The 20,979-nt window shown below is 46.7% G+C and overlaps 1 protein-coding gene across 5 annotated transcripts in view; it reads left to right on the top strand.

Annotated features, from left to right (window-relative positions):
* Positions 1 to 262: 262 nt before the first annotated feature.
* LOC132490793 (kalirin) overlaps positions 263 to 20,979 on the top strand; it is a 467,387-nt gene continuing 446,670 nt past the window's right edge. For all 5 annotated transcript variants that reach the window (XM_060099427.1, XM_060099424.1, XM_060099423.1 and 2 more), the window contains exon 1: positions 263 to 723. In XM_060099427.1, coding sequence (XP_059955410.1) covers positions 651 to 723 — 73 coding nt within the window. In that variant the 5' untranslated portion in view covers positions 263 to 650. The remainder of the gene's footprint in view (positions 724 to 20,979) is intronic.

The following is a 20,979-nucleotide window of genomic DNA, read 5'->3' as shown; positions in this document are numbered from 1 at the left end:
GCCGCCGGGGGGCCGCGGCGAGCCCCCGGCCCGGGCCGGAGCTTTAGTTAAGCTCGGCGTTGCCCGGGTCATTGTTGGCTGGGACGGAGGAGCGGGAGCGGGGGAGGAGTTGTGAGGCGGCTGCGGCGGCGGCGGCGGAGGGAGCCAGAGGGGGAGCCAGAGAGCGAGCGAGGGAGGGAGGCTGAGAGCGAGCGGGCGGTCGAGCGAGGGAGGGAGGAGGTAGAGAGACAGGGAGGGTGGGAGGGAGGAGGAAAAATAAAGAGGAGAGACTAGCAGGGCTGAACAATAGAGACAGGCAGACGGGCGAGGAGGAGAGCCAGCTGCCGCTGCTGAGGGAGAGCGGGCGCCCAGGCATTTTGTACCCCGGCCCCGGCCAGACAGCAGGCGGCCAGCGCCCCCGGGGAAGGGGGACCATGGGGGAGCCGGCAGCAGGCGCCCCCAGCCCGCCGCGCGCCTCTGCCTGAGGGAGCCTCGGCGTCCTCTGTCCTAGCCCTGCCACCCCGGCCGGCCGCCCGCCCTTGAAGCCCGGTGTCCTCCGGGTCTGCGGCCGCGGCCGCTGCGCCCCGCGCCCTCCGCCCACAGGGCGCCGAGCAGCCCTCGGCCCCGGGCTTCGCCGGCCCCCGGCTGCCTGCGGACGCCCTCCCCCAGTCATGAACCCCCCGGAGGGGGCAGCGGAGGAAGGAGGAGCCGCTGACTCGGACGTGGACGCCTTTTTCCGGACAGGTAAGCTGGGCAGGGCGCGGGGGGTTGGGGAGGGAGGCTGCTGCCCTGGATGCGGCGTCTTGGACAAGTTTGGGGAAGGAGGGCTGTTACTGGTGTGTGTGTGTTGGGGGGCAGTCCCCCTCGTCGCCGGGGCTGGAGTGGCCGAGATTCTTGTTGTTATGGCAATGCGGGTTGCATTTTGGGGAGGGGTGGGGGCTGGGAGCTCTGCGCCCCTCGGCGTTCACCCCACTTGCGGGAGTCTGTGTTGGGGAGGCGAGAGGCGGTCCCCTCGGGCCGCCTTCTCCCGGAGCGCGGGGATGGGGCGATGTTGGATCACTTTGCAGTGCGCCGCTCCGGCTACCGGCGTCCCCCGCCCCTCCCTCGGCTCCCCCTTCCCCACAGCGCCCGTCAGCCCGGCTCCCGCCGCCCTGGGCCGGCACGCCTTCTCCGGCCGGCGGCCCCCGGCCCCGATGTGCAAAGAGGGACAGTGGGGACCGAGAGTCGCGCAGGCTGCAGACTGACAGTCGGGAGCGGGGCGGACCGAGGACTGTAGTGCCTGGTGCGTGTGGGGAGCCAGAGTCTCAGACTTGAGAGGCAGACCCGGCAGGGAGGACGGTGGGCGCCTGGGACCTCCTTCTTGTCCTCCTCTTCTCCAGTTCTGGAAAAGGATGAGCTTTTCACAAGAATCACTCATTCCTGGAAGTGTGAGTTAGCGTCCCCCTCATACACACCCACTGAATCTTTGCTTGCCTGTGGTATGTAGAGCACCACCCCCACCCCCCAGATCTGCCTTGACGGCTGTTTTCGGCCCCTGCCACCTCCCAGCCCCCAGGTCTATAGCTCCTCATTGTTCCTTGGCTACACAGCCCCTTTCCCAGAGCAGAACCGACCACCCTCATCTACCACCACCTGTGGCCCTGTTTCTCTGATGACCAGGGTTTCTCCATCTCCTCTTTACCTGTGGCTTCCACCAACCCTGTAGGTAGAGCTCCCCATCTTCCATGTCTGGAACCATGTGGTCTGGAATCTTTTTCCCAAAGAGTCCAGTAAGTTATGGGGACCCTGGTCATCTCCCCTCGTTCTGTAAATTGGGTAGGAGGACGTGAACTGATGGGGTCAAAGAGCAGGTTGGCTTTGAAGATTCCCTGTGCACCCATCTGTTTCCTAACCTCATAGCCTTGCCCTGGAGGTCATCTGAGGGAAGGGTTGGGGTGCTTTGTTGAGGAGACTTGTGGCTTTAGAAGTCAAGACTTGGTCAGCCCGTATGTTCATTTTCTAGTTGGTCTGAAGAGGAAAGAGCTGGAGGATAGGAGCTGATGCCAGGACCTGGAGAAAGCAGAGGGAGCCTCTGTTATCCTATCCTGCTTCTCAGGGCTCAGCCTCGCCTCCCTCCTTCCTTTTCCCCAGATGTATATTCTAATATACACCTTCCCCATCCCCCCCTTTCTCTCTCTCTCTCTCTCTCTCTCACTCTCACTTACACACACACACACACACACACTCATACACACACACACACTTTCATACACTCACACAGCCCAGGAACCAAAGCATGAATTCTAAAGAGCTGCCTGACCTGATAACCTTAGTTTATTATCTAGGGGAGAGGTTCTGGGGGCTAAGTGTTACCTGGAAACATTCACCAGGACGTCTTCATTGACACCCCTACCATCCACCCTTTGCCTCCCATCTGGCACAAAACTCTGCCTTTTCTTAGCTCTGGGGAAAACTCTTGAAGTGTGAGCTTTCCCACCTTCCTTTTCTGGACCCACTTTTATCTTTTGGCATCCACTCCTCCTTCCCCTTTTCTACCATCCAAACACTAGATCCTGTCTATTCTCTGTCCCAGGCCCTTGGAGCAGATTTCAGTTTCTGGAGGCTTGCTAATTTCTGACAAATGAATTCACACAGTGTTAATGGTGTTAATGGCCTATAATGGTCCAATGTGTTACTTTTCCCAGGGCCTTTCAAAACACAACATGGGGCTTACATTGTCTAGCCCTGGCTCAAATCACAGAGTAAATAGCAGACTGAGTCCGTCTCCTATGGAATCCTGTTGGGGATATTCTTTCTCCTCAGGCAGCCTTGTTGAGGGGGGCCTAGGTCTGATGTGCACTTTGAATCAGAGAAGGGTGAAATCTTCAGCGCATAAGGCTGCAAATGACTGATGACCTGTAACAAGTTGTAAGAGGGGGTGCAGACTGTTCGTGGTAGGGTCTAGGACCACCACCCACCCTGAGTGGTCCTCTGTGCTCTGCTTCTTGATCTTACCCCCTTCCAGTCTCTAGCCTGGGCTTTTGCTGGGGATTCTTAAACCTGGAAAAGGCCATATTTCTTAACCGTCTCCCTTCTGAGTCCCCATGTTTATGGAACATAACACTACACCTGGTAGGCTGGACAGATTATAAATTTATTTAGTTGAACAATTGAAAAAGCTTCAAACACATTTTCAAAGTCCCTAGTGCCAGGGTTACCCCCTACTTTCTGGTGGAAAATTTTGCATACACAAAGACCAGACTGGCAATTGCTTTGTCAAAACCCTGGCATACTGTGTCTCTAATTAGGCATGTTTCGAATTATTCTGTCATTTTGGTTCTTTACTTGTCCTCTTCTGATTATTTTGGTATTTCAGTTCTTTTGACATTCCCCAAATCCTACATCCATACATGTACACGGACAGAAAGAAACACCCATGCACACCCCCTGTCCCCACCATTATTCTTATAGATTGGTGTATTCTGTGTTGTCTTTCTGGGAATTCTCTGATCCACGCCTGGGAAAGTGTGTCACAATAATTTTATTGATCATGGTTATGAGGCAGAGGAGGGGAAATATGGGAACTCAGAACTGGGAATAGAAATCAATTGGAATAGAAAACCAACAAGGGCTTTTCAGCTTCTACTAGGACCCTTCTGCTGTCCAGGGTGCTATGGGATACAAAAGAAATATTCAGATTGGTTTCTACCCTCCAAGAGCTTTTAAAAGAAGATTGACAATTACTGCTCAATTAGAGATTAATTACTTGCTGAACATTATGGTGCTCTAAGATAAAAAGTTGGCAGAACTACAGAGGAGTGGAACTGAGGGTAGCCTTTGAAGGGGAGATGGAGGGTGGGAAGAGAATCATGGGCAAAAGCTCGGGGAGGTTGAGGCATTGACATTGAGGATACTGGGAAGACTGGGTAGAAGGTGTAGGGTAGGGAGGAATGGGAAACAGGGTTGGGTAGGTAGGGCAAGGCCAGATAGGGAGACTCTTGGGAGCCCAAGAGAGGAGATTGGATCTGATTCAGGACTGATAGGGAGTCACTTTAGGTTCCTGAGCAAGGGCATGTCCTGAAGAAAGTGGTATTTGGAAAGGTTAATCTGGGGGTCATATGATAGATGAAGTGGAGAGAGAGAGAAAGGATCCAAATGCAAAAGTGATCTGGAACTGAGGGAGAGGGGCTTGGTCTGGGTTGGTGGCAGAAAGGACGGGGACTCAGGAACCACTCTGAGAGACATTGTCCAAGGCAGAAATGTGGGTATTTGTTGACAAACTAGTTGTAGGGGAGAAAGAAAATTAAGCCCTCGAGAATAATGGAAGTAGCTGGGTTAAAAGCATAGAGGACCAACAGTGTCCTGACTGAAGCACTCTGGTTGAGGACAGGAGCTGGTTTTGCAGGGCAGATAATGCTGTTAGCTTTGAATGTGGAAAATTAGAGGTGATTGAGGAGCATCCAGGTGGAGTTGGTTTGTGGGAGATATGGGACTCCAGACAGGAGCACAGGTGGGAGGTTAGGGCTGGTATTGTGGCCTTGGAAGCCTCCTGAATCAAGGCTCACTGCAGCTGAAGCTGTGAATGCATCAGCCCTCAGGGGGAGGGGGTGGAGGGAAGAGGAGAGGGCTAAAGTTAGAATTTGGAGGAGAAACCCTTGTTTAGGAAGTGGCAGCAAAGGAGACTTGATCCTGGAGACCCCAGGGAGTCAACGTGGGTTCTGATGTGATGACAGGCTGCAGACAGGTTGAATAAGAGGAGTGCCGGGTAAGTGTCACTGGATGTGATAAAAAGAAAGCCACTATGAGCTCTTGGGAGCACAGTATTAGAAGAGGCATTCAGAGTAGGGATTTGGGGTGGTGGGTAGGAATCAATTACTTGCAGAGTTTACCAGTGAAAGGAAAAAGAGTTTGGGTGCTAGTCAGATGGCATGTTAGTACCAAGAAAAGGGGTTTTCATTTTTTGGTCAGAGAGTCAGAACAGGTTTGGATGTGGAAGGGAGAGAGATTGTGGGCAGGAAGAACTGAAGATGCTTGGTTGATTTTTGAGTTAGATACCTGAAGAGGTGAGACAAGTGGAGGTTCCCTAGCGAAAGTAAAATCTTGACTTTGGTGAGCAGAGGAGAAACCTCCTTCTATAAGACTCAAAGGAAGAAAATTCAGAGGATAAATTTAATGAGATTGATGTGGAAATATCTTTTTTTCTGTTGAGCTTCGGTTTTGTGAGTCCAGACATTTTTAACTGGACTGTTTGCTGTTACTTGGACCTTGGTCAGCCTCAAACTCAACTCTGTCTTTCCAAGTCCCTAAACTAGCTTCTCCTCTTGTCTTCCTTAATCCTATAAGTGACACCTTCCCTTTCCTAGTCATGGTATTTAGCACCTTGCTATTGTCTCTGAGGAATCTCAGTCTTCTAACAAACTCTATTATCTTTCATAGTGAGCCCATGCTGTTCATCCTCAGGGCCTCTGCCCTAGGCCAGGAGACCCATTATGGTGCTCATGGACTCACCAGCCTTTATTCTTGGCCCTTGGACTCTGCTCTCTCACCCCCACTCCAATTGGCATCTGCAGGCAGTTTGCACTTCCTAAAGGAGATTGAACTACTTTTGTCACACCTGGTTTATGAACCTACAGTGACTTTCTAGTGCCTTCAGGGTCAAGTCTGTCCTTCACACCTCAGAGCCAGCCTGCTCTTCTCACCGTCCAAGGGCACTTTGACTCATGTTCCCTTTGAATCATCCACCCCTTCGCCCCTACTCTACAAATGCAACTTATTCTTCAAGACTTTAACACCACATTCTTCTGGAAGCTTTCATAGCTCACAAGACCAACTCTCTCCTCTGAATTCCTTAAACACTCACTTGTCTATACTCATTGTCTCACTTCATCAGAGGTATTGTATTGTTTTTATCCTTTTCATACAATGAAGTGATTTGTTCTTTAAAAGATCTTTTAAAAAGCTTGTGATTCACCAAAACCAAACCAAAACAAGCTGTCTCCCCCCTGTATAGATAAAGCAAACACAGCAAAATATAAGCAGTTGCTGAATTTAGGTGGTGATATATTGGTATTCAGTGTACAACTCTTTAGATTTTTCTCTCATAAAAACCCCATCCCACCTAGACAGAGAACTGGTCATTGTCAGGTCCAGATCTGACTTGGAATAACAACCTATGTTACTGTGCAGTTTTTTGAGTAAATATCACCCTGTCTGGGCATTGCCAGGCACCCTAAAAGGGGTAGAGTCTTTTACCTCCTGAGCTCTCTTTTGCAGCAAAGGAAAACATCTCTTTTTGATGTTGCGTTTGATGCTTCAGAATGTAAACATGACACAATTCAATATTTACCATTCCTTCTTGATTCTCCTCCACTTAAACCCATCATGATTTGGGCTTTTGGCCACGCCATTTCCCAAGAACTTTTGATGGAGTATTGAGAGGACTTTGTTGTTCTGAAGAGGGAAGGCTATTACTACATTAATATATTTAGAAACATATCAACAACATTTAGGTACACCTCCATAATATTTGGGGGACTTTGCTTTATCCTTGGGCCACTAATCATCAAGAACTCAATTATTGGCACATTCTGTCCAACTGTATTTGATAATCCCTTGGGGATGGAAGAGGTGTTGGAATAAACTGAAGCTACAGAAAGAAATTAGGTGAGAAGTGACAAAAAATATTCCTGACTGTCGGTGTCAATAAAACACTAGAACAGGTGAACTAGAGGTCCTTTTTAGACGTTGGAGAATGAACACTTTTACTTTTCCAAGTTCTTTTCGGTTCTGGAACTTGGTAGTTTACTTCTGGCGATGGGCAGCATGGTATAGTCTAGTGGTTCTCAACGGGAGGCAGTTTTGTCCTCCAAGAAACATTTGGCAATGCCTGGAGACATTTTTGGGGGTTGTCAACTCAGGGAGGGGGTTGTACTGGCATCTAGTGGGTAGGGGTCTAGGGTGCTGCTAAACATCTTATAATGCACGGGACAAGAATTCTTCAGCCTCCAAATGTCAGTGGTGCTGAGGCTGAGAAACCCTGGTTATAGCCAGAAGACCATGGGCTTTGGATCAGATGGGCTCAGCACTAACCAGGGGCAGAATCTTGGGTAAATTATATAACCTATGTCATCCTCAGTCTTCTGCAAAATGGGACCAAGGGTGCTTGTTTCACAGGTTGAGAGGATTAAATAGGAAAAACATGTGTAAAAAGCATCTAGTGGTTTCTGACCCACATTAGGAGCACAAGAAATACTAGCTGTTCCTGTTGTTTTTATCATTAAGTGAATGTGATGGCACAGAGGCTGAGGGAATCTCCAGAAGGGGTACTGTGCAGGGTTTTTGACACGGGGTGGCAGGGGTGCTGGAGAGGCGTCACGATGGTGTGCAGGAGCCTAGGTGGAATCAGAAGGCTAGGGTCTGGGCCTCAGCTCTTTTTCATTCATTAATTTAATCATTTGTTTGACAAATATTTATCGAGTTCCTAGTGCAGCCATGTATACTGTGCTCTGGGAGTGTATAAAATTATTGCAAGAAAGAATATAGATCAGGAAGGAAAATGAATATAATTACAATACCCACCTCAGGGAGCACTTGAATTTAAGGGGTGGGAAAGGGAGAAAAAGCCTGTGAAAGAGGCCAAAAATGTCAGGCAAGAGAGCAGGAGGTGAACCCTCCCCTTTGCTCTCTACTTATCTTCATGACTTGGGCAAGTGAGTAACATCTGTGTAAGATGAGGATAGTGCACCCCAGCACCCAGTTTCCTTATAGGGCTGTTGAGAGACTCAAATAAGATACCGTGTGTGAAAGGTCTTTATAAGTTGTACAATTCTATCCAAATATGTGTAGATAGTTCCTTCCAAATCAAACATTCTATTACTCTAAGTACCACCTCTGACAAGTATTATCTTATTTAATCTGACCTTCATGGGACATTTTTCAGTCCTTCTCAATTTGGTTTCCCAAGGGGACTGGATGGGGCATCCTCCTTACAACAAATCAGGGCACTCCTGTTCTCTCCTCCTCCACAAAAGTATATAAATGCCAGTTCCCCAGACCCTGGCCCACATGGCCCCATACCATCTGGAGGAGCCCAGCGAGAATGGGGTTCCTGCTTCCACTGAGCCTCAGGTGGGTGCAATGAATCAGGCCCTTCCCGCTCCTTCTCTGTCTTCGTGCAGTTCAGACTCCTCCTGCCACGCCTTTGAGTGTGAATGACTGGCAGCAAAATAACTAGGAAATGATTGGCAGCCACAGGACTGTTGGATCAATAGAGCGGCTTGAAATCGTGTCTGCTGAGGAGTGAGGGAACAGAAGGAATTGCTGGGAGAACAGAGGAATTAATACAGGGGAGTAAAGAAGAAACTGTTGGAGAATTAGCTTCATCTCTTCCCCTTCTGTCCCATGGCATTATTAGAAGGGAGCTGGTTATTAGCTAGAAAACACAGATATGAGGTATAAACAAGGAGAGTGAAAAGTGGCAAATGAACTGTGTTCTCAAGGAAGTAGCTGCTTCTTGAGCTGAGACCTGAAGGATGGGTAGGATTTGGATGGGGAAGACGGAAGGTATTGGAACAGTGTTAGAAAAAGGCATGACCATCCATGGCATATTTGGGGGCAGTAAGTGGTCCAGTTTGTGTGACTTAGAGGATTCAGGTGGAGGGTCAATGGGAGATAAAAATCAGAAGGGGGTAGGGACCAAGTTGATTGACTGCTTCATTTATTAAACCTTTATTGGACTCCTAGATAACCAAGGGCTTTGAATGGCAGGCCAAGGAGTTTGGTCTTTCTGCAGTTAGCTTTCAGGAGCCACTAAGTTTCTGAATGGGGTGGTGACATGATGAGGAAGATAAATCTGGCAGCCCTGCAGAGGGTCAGTTGGAATGGGGGAGGAACTGCTAGCCAGGGTTGGATTGGGAGACCACTGGGATAGGTTAGGAGGGCCTGAACTTGAGATGGCACAGTGGAAATGGGGAGGAGGGGATGGATACGAGGGAGGTTGTGGATGTAGCGTCTATAGGACTTGGTAACTTGGATGTAGAGGTGCTAAGGAAGAGTCAGGACTCAAAGATTACTCCAACCCTAAATGAAAATTAGGAGTTAAGGAAGAAGAGGAGCAGCTGTGGGGAGGCAGGAGGAGAGGCAGGATTTGGGAATTTACTTTGGGACGTGTTGCTTTTCAGGTGTCAGTGAAATAGCTTAGGGAGGTGTTGATTCAGTAGGCAGATAGCGGAGGGAGTCTGGAGCTTTGGAGGGAGGCCAGAGACTGAAATATAGATTTGGGAGATATCCGTAAGAAGTTGTGGCTGGAGCTATCAGAATAGATGAGATAATAAATGAAAAGCATATAGAGACTTAAGGGCAGAGGGCCAAGGACAGAGCTGTAGACTCAAGTGAAGGGCTGGAGGAGAACCAGGAGAGAGCAGGGCTTGGAAACAGTCCGGTCATCAATAGGGTCTAATGCTGCAGAGGGGTTGAGGGAGAGGGGGACTGAGCAAACCCTGTGGGTTCTGGAAACTGGGAGATCACTGGTAACCTTTGAAGTAAGTTTCACTTGTGTATGGGAGGTGGAATTCAAATTTCAAGGGAAATGGGGAGTGAGTACGTGGGGAGGAAGTGGTGGGAGTGCATATAGATGATTCTTTGGAAAGGTTTGGCTGTGAAGGGAAGGTTAAAAATAATAAGGTAGCTGGAGATGGGTAGCAGAGTTGAGGGGAGGATTTTTTTAGGTAGGGAAGATCTGTGAATACCTACGGGTGGGGAGGAGGGAGAAGGCAGGCTTGGGGAAGGGAATGAATATTTAGAAAAGAGGAGCAGTTGAAGGAAGTAGATCCTGGATGAGCCTGTAAGGGTGGATCTCAAGGTAGCTGGGGGGTGAGTCTTGGCCAGAGGAGGAGACTGGGGGAAGGCGGACTTCAGTAAAGTAGTAGGCTGGCCAGCAGCTCTGCTGAGGGCACAATGTGCTTGGTCAACAGCCCCAGCACAGGGAGCATCAGCTGGCTTGGAGACTCAGGGGCTTGTGGTCCTGTGCTTGGGGCGGATAGTTCAAGATGAAGGCAGCTGTGAAATGGGTGAGCTGGGTTGGTGTGGCTCTAGAAGGCCCCTTGGACAGAGAAGCTAGAAAGCAAGGCTGGGAGGTCCCAAAATAGCAATCCTTTTAGAAGTGCTAGTGGCTTCCTTTTGCAGGCTGAGGTGGGATTTGCTTCAGGCTGTAGAGGGGTCTGCAGAATCACTTCCTACAGAGTGTGAGTCAGAAAGGCAAGTTGGGGGTGGGGTGGAGGGTGAGTGAGGACAGGACAGAAGGAGGAGGACTCAGACAAGAAGGTGTAGGGGCAGCCTCCTGAGGAGGGGTCATGCCTGGCCATCGGGTACTGTCTCTGTGAGGGATGGACATACCTCTAGAGGTTCTAGAAGAAAGAGGAAGCAGACCAGGGGTCATGGAGGAGCCTTTTCCCCATTTTTCTCCATGAAGAGAAACCCTTCACAACAGACGAAAGATGCCAATGAGCACACCCATTCCTTTGGCCCCAAAGTACTCCCTTCAGCTCTCATTTTAGGGGCAAACCCAAGAACTGTCATCAAGTGAGGCATCTTATATGGCCCTTTAGGGGATGGAAGTAGGAATCCAGGGGTTCCTGTTACCAGAAGGTGGGCTGTGGGGGACTGGGTTTATATTTCCGAGAGCAGGAGGAGGTGGGAGTTTCCTTAGGTATGGCTCAGTTTCAGAATCATAGTCTTAGAACTTGAACTTACTAGCTGTGTGACCTTGTGCAAGGTACAGCCTCTCTGAGCTTCAGTTTCCTTGTGAGTAAAATGAGTAAAAAAAAATCTTACCTATCAGGATCACTTGATTTGGTAGTTATAGATTGTGATACTTATATTCATATTGTAAATAGTAATAGAAATGGGATTATATTACTAGTAATAGAATATGACTATATATAATATTGCTAGTAAAACTATATTGTATATATTATATATATAATCATATTACTAGTTAGATTTTCCAAATCATGAAAATTATGCTTCAGTAGCTTGCTTCCTCCTCTCCACTCCCCTCCCCTGCGATACCCTCTCCATCTTTCCTCCCTCCCTTCCTCCTTCCCTTGCTTCCTTCCTTCTTTCCTCCCTTCCTCCCTTCCTCATGCATAGTTAGGTAGGGATGTGATTTTTAAGCTTGCAGTTACAGTTATTCCAGGGTATAACAGACAGGGTCTGGGAATGTGCCTACACCCCTTGCCATTTACGCTCTTACCCTGCAGCCTGGGGACAATGGGCATCTATGGGGAATGGGGGTGGGGAAACACAGTGTTCAGTTGGCAGCTGGACAGTGGGCCTAGAGGGAGACCCAGGAGACTGGCAGATGGTTAATTGGATGTGACAAAAGGGGACTGGGGGAGGGGTCTGGGGCTCCTGGGGGTTTCCTGTCTCTGACTTCTTATTCTCCTGGAAAGGAGATTGTGGAGAGAGGGAGGAGTATCTCTCGGAGCAGTTAGGGGAAAAGATTGGCAGGACTCCATGTTGGGTCTGTGGCCATGGAAGGACAGAGTGCCATTGGGAGTGATGTCACAGCTTTAATTTGTAGGGTGGGTGCAAGATGTTGTCTCTTCTCTGTATCCTAGTCCACTGGCACATAACAGCCTCAAATACTTGGATATAAAGAGAATGCTTAACCAACTATTGGAAGAGTATAATTTTTTAGTCGTTCTTCATGGTCCTAGCCGTTGAGTTTTGACAGCTAAATATCATGATTACTTTTGATGAGAGCTGGACAAAGACTGATCGATTTCAGCGAACACTAGATTTAAGTGAGTGGATCTCTTCATTCATGCTTGCATTCATTCATTCAAGTATCAAACACCAGCTGTGAACCTAATAAGTGCCAGGCACTGGGGCTACACCAGCAAGTTAGAAATCATCTTTCCCACATGGAGAGTAACAGTCTGGTGGCGTTGCCTGACACACAAACAAAGGATTGCATGCTGTACATTGAGAACATAATGAAAGATCAACAACCTCACCTGCATGCGTGTGGCGAGGATTCACTGAAGAGAGGTTGCTTATGCTGAAATAGATGAGGAGGTGATGAAAATGAAAATAAACCACTGTTGAAGAGGTTTGGTAATAAAAGTAAGGAGACTAATACGATGGTAATTGAAGGGGTATTTTGGGAGTACTGGCACTCTTTTGTTTCTTGATGATAGGTGAGATCTGTTTGTGCACTTTCAGTGAGTTGTAGACTTACGTGCAATTTTATGCATGCAAATTATACTTCAATAAAATTTTTAAAGGTTATTAGGTCCAGTGAAGTTTTGTTTTGTTTTGTTTTTTAAAGAGAGAGAAAAATCTTTGAGTGTTTGAAAAAATCATGGGAGGAGGTAGTGGTAGACACTGAAGGTGATAGAAGGTGGTATGTGTGGGGGTGGGGTACCAGAATGGGCACCAGCTTCTTCAAAAGTCAGCAAAGGATGAAAATTCCCAGGCAAAGAGGTTATCTCTGGGATGGAGGGGTACTTCTTCATCTGTGGCTATGGGAAAAGACCAGGTGGTTTTCAGGTCACGTGTACAGGTCAGATGGTAGAGCCCTTATTAAGCTCATTAAGAAAACTGACCTCAGTCTTCTCTGGGATTGGGAACCAAGGTCATCTGAAGGACTGAGGGGTGCTGAGATCCTGCAAAGACAGGAGACGGATTGGATCCATTCTCTGGAGAATGAGTGAGAATTGCATTAAAGACTGATCTGTCTAGTTGAGTTCAGAGTGGGCTAGGTGTTCAGACTTCTGCATCTTGTTCAGCCCTGCAGCCTCTGGAGTAGAGGTGAAAACAGAGGATTCTTGAGTCCTTATTTGGTGACTTGGATGAGAGGTCCAAGGTGGAGGTGAGGTGTGCACCAGACTTGTTTGGACACTAGTCTCTTACCAGAACTTTACTCAACATTGATGGCTCCAAGACATTTTGGAAGCCCTACCTTGGAAAATGGTCATGTCTGGTTTCCCCAAGTAGGCTGTACCTTTTGCTTTGGAATTGTCTGTCTTCTTCTCAACACTCAATTTTGTGCCTTGCAGATACTTGCTTGATTAGTATTTGTTGCCTTGACTTTTTTTTTTTAGAGAGCTATTTATTGGTGTGTAGGTCATTGGGAGTTTTAGAATTAAACATTATGTTAAGGAAATGAATCTTTTTTGTGTGTGTGTGGACAGGCAGTTGTATCTCAAACAAAAAGACCTGTGAAATCAATATTTACCGTGAAATATAGTGAAAAACTCTTGTTTATTCTGGATTAATTAGAGGGGATCCCTTTTATTGCTTGTTTACAAATATTCCATAGTTTTCCACTGGAAAACTAAAGAAGCACCCTTTTGCAAAAATCCACATAGGGAAGTTCAAACATTCAAATGGACCAACTAATCAATATTGACTGTCTGCAATGTGCCCAGTATTATGCCAGATACTAAGGGGGCTGCTAAAGGTGGGTAACAAATGGTCCTTGTTCCTGAAGAGTTTATGCTCTTGTTGGGTTAGGGGGAGACTAGTATAGGAAAAAATGACTACTTGGAAGTCAATCAGAAAGGGAATTTCTTTCACTCATTCATTGATTCATTTAATATGTGTTTATTGTCTATAAGCTAAAAGATAATTTAAGTAAGTGGTAAATAATGTTTCATTTAGAGAGATTTGATTTTCTTATACTTCGTAGAACATTTATTTAGACATTTAGACTTTTTCCTAAATGAAACCATTTTCCCCAATTAATTTAAATGTATGTTATATCAGTATACACGTATCTATTGAGCAACGTGAGTCATTCATAAGCCAGTACCCTTTACATGGGGTAACGTAAGAAGACAGAGGATTTGTTGGTTGTCTGGAGGGGTAAAGGCATTGATACTTACTGTTGTAAGATATAGTTACACAAAATGGAAGTACAGGATCTATGGTTAAACGTGAATGCTCTTTCTTCCTCCTTTTCCCTGATGTTAAGATAAATTCAATGGACGTATATACTTGTTACATATACAAATATGTGTTTATACAAATGCATAGCTTTCTTTCATATTTTAACAAAAAAGAATTATGCTATACCTGTTATTCTGCAATTTGTTTTTATCACTCTATAATCATGGACATTTTTCCATGTCAGTGCATATGTTCCACCTCATTTGTTTGAAGAGTTGTGTTACATTCCGTTGTGTGGATGTGCCACATTTTATTTAACCATTCTCCTAATGATGGACATTTATAAACCAGCTTTTCTGAGGACCCATGTTTGTTCTGGGACATTATTTGGCCCAAAAAGTAGCAAGAAGGGTCACCCATTATTTGATCATTTTCAAAAGTGACTGTGAGACAGCCGTAGGGTCAGGATGTTTCTTCTGCTTTTATCCTCAGGAGGGAGGGAGAACAGCCAGTCCTGTTCTCTGGAGGCTAATTTTCTGTGCAATGTTTACAGATGCTTTTATTAATGACATTTAAATAAATGGTAGAGGCCATTCTTGGCTTTTTTTGTTGTATGCCTTTAAGTGACTTAGGAGCCAGATTTGCAGTCACAATTAGCCAAAAAAAGCCACATGTGTTTTGTGGGTTTGAGTGAAAGTTAATTCCAATACCACAGGTATGGAAGTGCTTTAGGTTGTGTGTGCAAAAGCCATAGTCTGTGTTTGGCTAGAAGAATTCAACGATGTGATTTGGGAGACCTCGGTTTCCAATTCTGCCCACCACTAATTATCTCTGTGACTTGGCTAAACCAGTTAAAATGTCTGTTTTTACAGATGGAACCTGTCTTTCCTCATCTGCAGAAAGAGGTAAACATACTTGCCCTGCCATACATCATAGGAGTAGTATGAGATAAAGTGAGATAATAGAAGGAAAATTCTTTGGACAAATAAAATTGCTGACTCAGTGAAAAGGGTTTTTGTTTGCTGCCTTTCTCTGGGGTCTCCCTTAGTTTTGAGTGTGGTTGAAAGCTGAGCTAGGGTGCTCTGTTGGGAGTGACAGCCACACCGCGTTTGAGGCTGTACATTTTTTCATGTCTGGTAGGAAATTGGTAGCACTAGAGATGGAGTGAAACGTTTCATGATATGTTCCATTTGCTTTTGGAAAAGAGACGTGTGTGAGAGTGGAAGAGTGGTTCATCTGACTGCCCAGAATGGCTGTGGGTTTCTCTCTGATGGGTGACACTGCAGCTCAGTTGCACACTCTTTATCACCCAGACGTGCAAAGAAAATGTAGCTTTTAAAATTTTCTAATGTGGAGCTAATCTCCCTCCACCCCAACTTGGCTAGTTTATAGTATGTCATGTGTTTGTTTTTTTCTCCCCCCGATTGGTCTTTTTGGATGACTGTTTCTTTCCGGTAAATTTCTCATTCACTGCGATTTTCTTCTGTTTTCCCACTTCTCTGGGTCTGGGTGTGTAGAGGTGCACCTGTGAACTTGTGGTGATAGTGGCGGGGGCAGGGGGAGAGGGGTGCTTGGAGCCATGGCATGATGGTTGGATTCCCCTGATATTTGTTTCATGGGGGCTGGTCTGGTCTGATCTGATCCCTGTACTGGTGTCTTGCTTTCTGGGGTATTGTGCTGATACCCAGCACTAACATTCATGTCTTGACTATTTGCCTATGGGGTCAAAGTCCCTGCACATGGCAGCCTCCTAGTCCTGACCCCAGGCCTCTGCCTAGTCTGTGGCTCTCTAAGCATCTCTGAGTACCGTCATCAGGGGATGAAGAAAGATATAGATCCCCAGCTTACTCAGTGCCAACTATGAAAAGACAGCACCTCTACACCTGGCTTGCCTAACTAGATACCCACTTGGCCAGTGCTGTGTTTTCATCCCGTCACCTCCGCACCGTGTGGATCAGGTATGGGACTGAATGGCAGCTGTTGACCTAGAGGCCTGCAGCGTCCTCAGGAGTGGCCTTAGGGTTCTCAGGTGCCTTCACACCTATTGAGATGTTATATTCTAAAGCTGCCCCCTTCACCCCAAACCCTGGTTGGGCCTTGAGGTGGTAGATAGGAGGAAGCTGGGACCCTGGTGTCCCATCTCCTAGACTGAATTTTTGCCACATTCTCCTGATGCTTGAGGGAGAAAGCTTCTTCTCCTTCTCTTGTAGCAAGGATCTCCCTAATGTGGCATCTTGAGTATTCTTTACCTTTGGTTTAGAATGATCTCTGTGGTCAAGTACACCCATTTTGGAGCTTGATGTGTTGATTCCTACACCTCAAGAATGTGTCGAGTATTCAAGCTGCACACTAAAAAAATTCCTGTCCATGCTGTCAACAGCTGAACATGGATGCTTTCTCTTTGCCTGCTACTAAAACTATCCTGCTACTAAAACTATCCTGATCTTCCCTGAGGCAAGTAGATGCTTCTGACAGAGTAAGGGGGAGGTTAAATGTATGTAAGGACATGCAAGAGAGAAAAATACATTGTATTTTTAAACAGTGTTACCCTAGTTAAAACAATAATTTTGGGGAAAAAAGGTTTAGAAATGGGGCTTCTAAGACTGCCTTCACTGGGATTCTGTCTCCATACATGTATGCGTTTATGTGCATGTAAGCATGCGAGAGCGCGCCATTGTCAATTCTTCCAGCAAGCATTTGGTGAGCACTTCTTACATCCTATGCACTGTGGTCCAGAGGGGAGCATGGCGCAGTCTCTGTCTTCAAGGAGCTCCCAGCTTTAGGAGGGTGATGGGTGGTGACGGATTACTTACAGAGCTGCACTGCTGATGCCTGCGTTTCTGTCTGGTGAATATGACTAATGTTTGAGTTAGGGGCCTCTAATGGGTCTGGGTTCCCTCTTACCTTGCTAGGATCTGCTTTCCGAGTCTCTTCAGCCTCCTAAAATGACCAGTTCTAGTCAGTTTTGCTTTTTCCAAATAAAGCTAATTCCTTTAACATCAGCCTAGGTTTTCACGAACATGTATTCTATAGAAAGGATGTGTTAAATAAGATCAATTGAAATAGATAATAAAAAAATAGAAAAATGAAGTCCAGCTTAGGGCTATTGCTCTGCTTCTTTTGTGGTGGAGCTGTTTATTTGCTGTTATTTTTAACCAAAATTCTTCCACTTCTTTTTTTTTTAAATAAATTTATTTATTTTTGGCTGCGTTGTGTCTTCATTGCTGCACGTGGGCTTTCTCTAGTTGTGGTGAACGGGGGCTGCTCTTCATTGCGGTGTGCAGGCTTCTCATTGCGGTGGCTTCTCTTGTTGTGGAACCTGGGCTCTAGGCGCACGTGCTTCAGTAGTTGTGGCACGCGAGCTCAGTAGTTGTGGCGCATGGGCTTAGTTGCTCCACGGCATGTGGGATCTTCACGGACCAGGGCTCGAACCCGTGTCCCCTGCATTGGCAGGTGGATTCTTTTTTTTTTTTTTTTTTAATTATTATTTATTTATGGCTGTGTTGGGCCTTCGTTTCTGTGTGAGGGCTTTCTCTAGTTGTGGCAAGTGGGGGCCACTCCTCATCGCGGTGCGCGGGCCTCTCACTATCACGGCCTCTCTTGTTGCGGAGCACAGGCTCCAGACGCGCAGGCTCAGTAATTGTGGCTCACGGGGCCAGCTGCTCCATGGCATGTGGGATCTTCCCAGACCAGGACTCGAACCCGTGTGCCCTGCATTGGCAGGCGGACTCTCAACCACTGCGCCACCAGGGAAGCCCGGCAGGTGGATTCTTAACCACTGCGCCACCAGGGAAGTCCTCTTCCACTTCTTTGACCCAGGAAGACTTCTGTGTTTTACATACTGTTCTCACTCCAGGGCTCTGGGACTCAAGTAGCTCTAGTAGCTATGAGCAGTGTTTCTCATTTGACCAGGGAAAATGAGAACTCTGTTTCCTGTGAAGGTGGCAGAAACTGGGAGACTGGCAAGACAGGAGGGCCAGGAAAGTACAGAAAAAAACCAAAGAAGCAGGCAAATGATGGTGCCAGCTGGTTGGATTCAAGTGGAAAGAGCGGGGGGCTGGGTGTCAGGAGCACAGTTTTCTGATTGATGAGGTTGGTAAACCCCTTTCCCTCTCTTAGACAATGAGGGAGGTGAGCTAGGTAGTCTCAAATGTATCTTCCATCTTCAACATTCTGAACTAACTGGACAGCAGTAAAGCCAGCAGGGATAGAAACCCCGTGGTAAGTGGTCTCAGGACCTTTATGCTGTGGTTCTCTGAAGACTTTCCATCCTTCTGAGGCCTTTGGTCTGAGCAGCTGTAGTCTGCTTGGTCACACCCCTGGTGCCAGAGCTCACAGGTGACCCCACATCCTTGCTTGGTGATCAAGGGCTCTAATTCCCTTGAGGAGAATCATCCTGATGGTCAGCAATACCTTCAAACTATTTTGGCCCTTAGAACCTTTTGAAAGAAGGGCCAGGTTTCTGGGACTTCTGGGTCTGTGTTGAAAAGCCTACACTTCTCAGCCTGTTCCTTTGGACCCCAAGTCTGTCATTAGGGATGTGTCTAAACACCCTAGAGAATGCCCTCACCAGGGCTCCATCAGAGCTGCTCTACCAGTTCTCTCGAGGCATGAGGACTAATTTAATGATCTTCCTGCCAGCTCATGTTCTTGAACTTTTCTTCTTTTGAGTCGCCTAGAGAAGATGGTGAAAGCAATCCCAAATCTTCATTTCCTAGGGCATGTGCAAACCCAGCTCAACCGCATCATCTCAAGAGGAGGCACTGGGTAATTGAACTGCTGTCTTGGCTTTCTTCTACATTTCCTTCTACCCAGAGCTCCACCTCCTTTCCCTCACATTCTTTAGACCTTCAGAGAACTCATATTTTGATAGAGGGAAACAAATTAGTTTTTTTTCAAGTACATCGAAACATTCCAAGTATATAATATGACTACACTAGTAGAATCCAGGGACATAAACAGGGGAGTGATGAAGCCTATTTTGGCAGATGTGGTGGTGGTCACAGAGTAGGAGATGCTTGAATGGCATTTGGAAGATGCGCTCATTATCCAGAGTGACAGGGTCGGGAGGAAATTCCTGGCAAAGGGAGAAGGGTGGTCAAAGGCAGAGGGTTGTGTGAGATTATGGGGGATTAGAGGTTGTGGGTGCTTTCACCAAGCCTGGCACCACAGGGATCACATTGGAGTCACAGGGATATTTCACAGACTATTCTAGCTTTCTGCTTTAAAGGGGTTTAGCACTGCTCTATTCTTCAACCTCTTAAAGCATTTTGAATACAAAACATAAACAGAGTGATGGAAGCCTGGACAATTATATACCCAGACGTCTTTTCCCTTGAAGATGGTGAGTGTGCATGCCTATGTGCATATATGTGCAATGTGCATGTGTGTGGTGTTGCTCATGCTTTGGATACAAATGTGTGTGCTTCTTCCATCATACTGGGTTCTTGACACAGTATCATTTTTCAGCATTAAAATTCCCGTCACCTCCCAGAAGTGCTCCTTTTAGGATCCATTTCTGCTTGGCTTGGTGTGCACAAACATTCCAGTGGGATTGATTGCTTGTGTCAAATTAATTCTTTTTCCTTCCCAGGGAGAGTGTCTGACATGTGCAAAATGGGGAAATCCCTAGGCCTCTAGCCAAATGTAAGCTCAGATAGACGAGTTAAGTCAGGTTTGGGTCAAGAATTGGTCTAGGGAACCCACAGAGCCTGCACCTGGATATTTAAGCTACCCTTCCCAGCATGTTTTGTGACTGTTCCTAGGCAACAGGAAAACTTGGGACTGGGTAGAGATGGCTTCATACGAGAGGCTTGGGTCTTTGCAGCATTAGCTGTGGTACCATTTCCTCTTCTATGCCCCATCTTCCTATTACTGCTTTATTTAAAAAGTTGCAGAAGCCTCTGGAAACAAATGGAGAGCATGCTATCATTCTCCACCCACTTGTGTTGATGCATCAGAGAGCTCTGGGATAGTTTTCTTTTCCGCCTCAGCCCTGATGCTTCCCTGCAGGCTTTGGTGTATCCTCATACCTCTCAGGCCTTTCATAACAGGTAGCCCCTAGATTCATGGTGCCCAGACAGCCAGCCTTACCACATTGTGCCTGAGGCCAGACACCAGACCAGGGACCTTCAGACTATATTTCCCACAGTTGGAACCATTGATTTACTGACGTGTGAACAACAGGGTGGTTTAGACTATACTGTCCACCAATGAACTAATTAATATCTTGGCAGTAGGAGCTTTGTGAGTGTGTGATAAAGTCTCCCTAAGAATGCTTGTGTATTCTTTTCCTATAACCTGAAATTCTGGATGTCCTGATTAGCACTTAGTAACTTTAAGATAAACTTTGTGGGTTATGATTATCAGTAGGTCTAGCCAAAGTTTCTCTAGGAGTTTATTGTCTATAGTCTAGTTGAATGTAGCTCCTTAATTGGCGGGATTATGGCAAATATCTTAGCTCATTTAGTTAACCATTAACCTCAGGACCTCTGGAACTTTAAAAAGAAGCCTGGTGAATTCCTCATGCCAAAGAGTAAACATGCTAGATTTCCATATTATCTGGTGTTACAATTACTTTTGGGGGAGGGAGGTGGGATTTGAATTCTATTTGCCAAAAGCTTTTACATACATTGATAACAGAAATGATTTTTAGCATTCCCCAACAGACTCCATAGTGCGTCACTTCTAGCAGAGGCACACTTCAGGCTTGGTTATACAACTTAGTACTCTGTAATTCTCATAGAATCTGATTGTAATGTCTGATTTTTGCTCTGGGACAACTGGGCTGCTGGAGGAGTGCAGGGCTCACAGAAGTCTGCTGACTGTTAGCCAGAATGCTTCCTCTGCCCTGCTCCTCGTGCCACCCAGTGTGTCTCTTGAATCCAAGAGGAGATCACCTAATGTCTTCTCTCTGGTCTGGCCCAGTTGCTAAGCTCTTACAGCCATTCAGTTGTTCTACCGAGTTTGTTTAGAAGATTTATTTGATTTGTTATGCATCGAGGTAATTCTCTGACTGAGACTTTTTTCAGACCACCCTAATTATTCCATCTAGCACCACAGTAGGTATTGAATAAGCATGTTTGTGATTTCCCCTTAGGTTTTAGTTTTCCTCATGACAGAGACCAA

Source organism: Mesoplodon densirostris, chromosome 5 (assembly GCF_025265405.1).
Source record: "Mesoplodon densirostris isolate mMesDen1 chromosome 5, mMesDen1 primary haplotype, whole genome shotgun sequence".
Taxonomy (NCBI): domain Eukaryota; kingdom Metazoa; phylum Chordata; class Mammalia; order Artiodactyla; family Ziphiidae; genus Mesoplodon; species Mesoplodon densirostris.
Note: the sequence above shows the minus strand (reverse complement) of the source record. Positions and strands in the feature narration are given on the sequence as shown.